The 2,556-nt window shown below is 64.9% G+C and overlaps 1 protein-coding gene across 1 annotated transcript in view; it reads right to left on the bottom strand.

Annotated features, from left to right (window-relative positions):
- The window catches only part of EEF1AKMT4 (EEF1A lysine methyltransferase 4), a 3,065-nt gene extending 909 nt beyond the window's left edge, over positions 1-2,156 (bottom strand). Inside the window, exons 1-2 of the mRNA XM_005419128.1 lie at positions 2,150-2,156; positions 1,756-2,039 (exon numbers count right to left, since the gene is read on the bottom strand). Of these exons, the coding sequence (XP_005419185.1) occupies positions 1,756-2,039; positions 2,150-2,156 (291 nt within the window). The remainder of the gene's footprint in view (positions 1-1,755; positions 2,040-2,149) is intronic.
- Positions 2,157-2,556: the final 400 nt, after the last annotated feature.

Here is a 2,556-nt window from a genome sequence, read left to right as displayed (position 1 = left end):
GGGACACCCCCAGACCCCCCCGGCAAGGGCAGAGAGTCACCGCTGCAGGGGACAGGGCTGGAGGCCAACTGGGGGGTTTCCCGAGCTCTGCTTTAATCCTGCTGGGAAGCTCCAGCTGGGGAGCTCTGGCTGGGGCCAGTGGAGGGGACAGGCAGCCTGCGTGTCCTCCCCTGCTGCGGCGGTGGCTTTTGAACCAAACCCTACCGGTTTTGGCCAGGAAAAGGGGAAGGCAGGTCTCTACATCCCTCTCTGGGCACCTGGCTCAGTATCCCTCCCTGCTAAGTGCCTGAAAATCTGCCCTGGGAAGACCCCAGAGCTTCCCAAGCGATGGGCGGGAGGGGGGTCCCCGGAGGTGGGGGCAGGCAGGGATCTCCAGCTGGAACTGAGCGAGGCATCCCGCATGTCCACATCCATCCCTCGTTAATAGAGCAATAATGGCCGTTGCTTGGAGACGAGTGCAGGAAACCTTCCCATCCTTCCCATCCGTCAGTGGGAGCAGGGGGGCCAAGGGGCTGCTCCCGCCACACCCGCTGTCCCCAGCTCGCTGGGACAGGGCGTCCCTGCCGTGTCCCCACAGGCAGGGTGGATTTCCAGGTTCTTACATGCCCCCAGGGAGAGGAAGACAGAGGCTGTGAATCCCCCAGTGAAGGGGGATGGGGGTGGGAAGGGAGGTACCACGGATAGACCCCTCTGAAGGGACCTCCAAAACAGGGAGCAAGTGGGAACACCCAGCGAGTCCCCCTGGGGATGAGGACAGCAGGGACCGGCTGCAGGTGGAAGCTGGTACCCAGCGATGCTGGGGGAGGGCAGGGATTGAGCAGAGGATTAAAAAGGGGAAAAAAAAAAAGGGAAAATTAAATCCCTGCCGTTTGGCAAAATGACAAGGACAGGCAGCAGCGCTGGCAAGGAGGGCAGAGCACGGATAGCGAGCACAGCCCCACTGCCCTGCCGGGGGTTGCTCTCCCTCCCAGGCTCAGCCAGGCAAGAGAGGATTGGGAGGGTTGTCAACAGCCATGAGCACCCTCCCAGCACCCCGTGCCTGCAACCCCAGGGTGCCAGGGAGGTGCAGCAATTAATTATCCTGGCAGTTATTCCCGCAGGGTGGGAGAGGCTGCCAGGACCCGCACCCCCGCGCCGGGACAGGTTCAATCCGTCCCGCCGCCGCCAATTAACAGGGCCCCGAGGCATCACCCGTCCCCGTGGACACGCCATGGCCCTGTCGATGCTGATGGGAGTTGCCATGGCAACACCAGACCAGATGATGGGGACCCCGGCTAAGGCGATCGAAGCTGGGGCGGCGGGTGCGGGGGGGCCAGAGCTCTCACAGCCCCACGGTCACCACCTTGCCCTGGGCTGGCAGGGCCACCTCGGTGTGTCCCCCTGGGTCCCCTGCAGCCACCCACGCTAGGATGGGGCGCATTTTTCCAGCCAACTCTTTGTATTTAGCATGCAAATAAAGAGAGGGGTCATCCAGCAGGACTGAGACACATCCTGCTCCATCCACCTCCCTGGGGAGGAAATGATGGGCTCTAAGAGGGGGCAGTCTCCCACCCCCAGGAGTGTTGGGAGCTCCCCCGGTGCCCCCCTGCAACACAGCTGAGGGGCAGGACAGAAACACCGGCTGGGAGAACAGGAACACCGGCTGGGGCACGCACAGGGAAGCAGGGCGGTGAGCAGGCACTCAGCACCTTCCCCCACCCCAAATAGGAATGGGGTCCCACCCTTGCACCCCTCCCAGGTCCCCCCAGCCCGTACCTCTGCCAGCACCCGGTGCATCGCGGCAGCCGCCTGGGGCGAGACGTGCCAGGGGTCGGTTTCCTCCACCAGGAGCACGTCGAGGGTGCCCTTCTCCAGCACCACGTCGAAGGAGGCGTCGGGGAAGGCGAGGGCGCGGATGTCCATGACGGCCCAGCGCAGGCCGGGGCAGCGGGCGTAGCGGGCGCGCATGGCCGCGATGCAGGCGGCCGAGAAGTCGATGCTGGTGACGTCGGTGTAGCCCAGCTCGTGCAGGTCGTGGCTCAGGGCACTGTTGCCACAGCCTGTGTGGGGCACAGCTCACAACAGGGCTCGGGGTGCCCGTGCCAGCACCCCAACTCCGTTCCCGTGGGGCAGGGGAGGTGTGGGTGGGCTGGGGCTGCTGCAGAGGGGCAGGTCATGGCTTTGATGCCGGCTAGTGAGGGTTGGGCGAGTCACTAATTACCCCTGTCCTGCCAGGTGGGTGCTTTGGGCTCCTGTCCCGGGGCAGCCCCGCACACCCGATCCCCTCACCTTGGGGTGGGAAGGCTGGAGGCAGGAAAGAGGCAGAGGGCGTCCCCAGTTATCCCTCCCGCAGTGCTGTGGGGCAGGAGCCGGCTGCGATCCCAAGAGCCTGCTGGATAACTCCAGTGGAAAATCAGGGAACTTCGGCTGGGGGTTTAACCCGGTGCGATGGCGAGAGGGATGAAGAACTGGTGTCTCAACAGGACACGGGGGGACACGGGGAGTGCTCCGCTACCAAGACCTCCTCTCGGAGCCGCTCCACCGGGGCTCGGCCGCTCACCCGGGGATCCCGGAGAG

The sequence above is a fragment of the Geospiza fortis genome, unplaced genomic scaffold (assembly GCF_000277835.1).
Source record: "Geospiza fortis unplaced genomic scaffold, GeoFor_1.0 scaffold172, whole genome shotgun sequence".
Taxonomy (NCBI): Eukaryota; Metazoa; Chordata; class Aves; order Passeriformes; family Thraupidae; genus Geospiza; species Geospiza fortis.
This window is presented reverse-complemented; position numbering and strand designations above follow the sequence as displayed.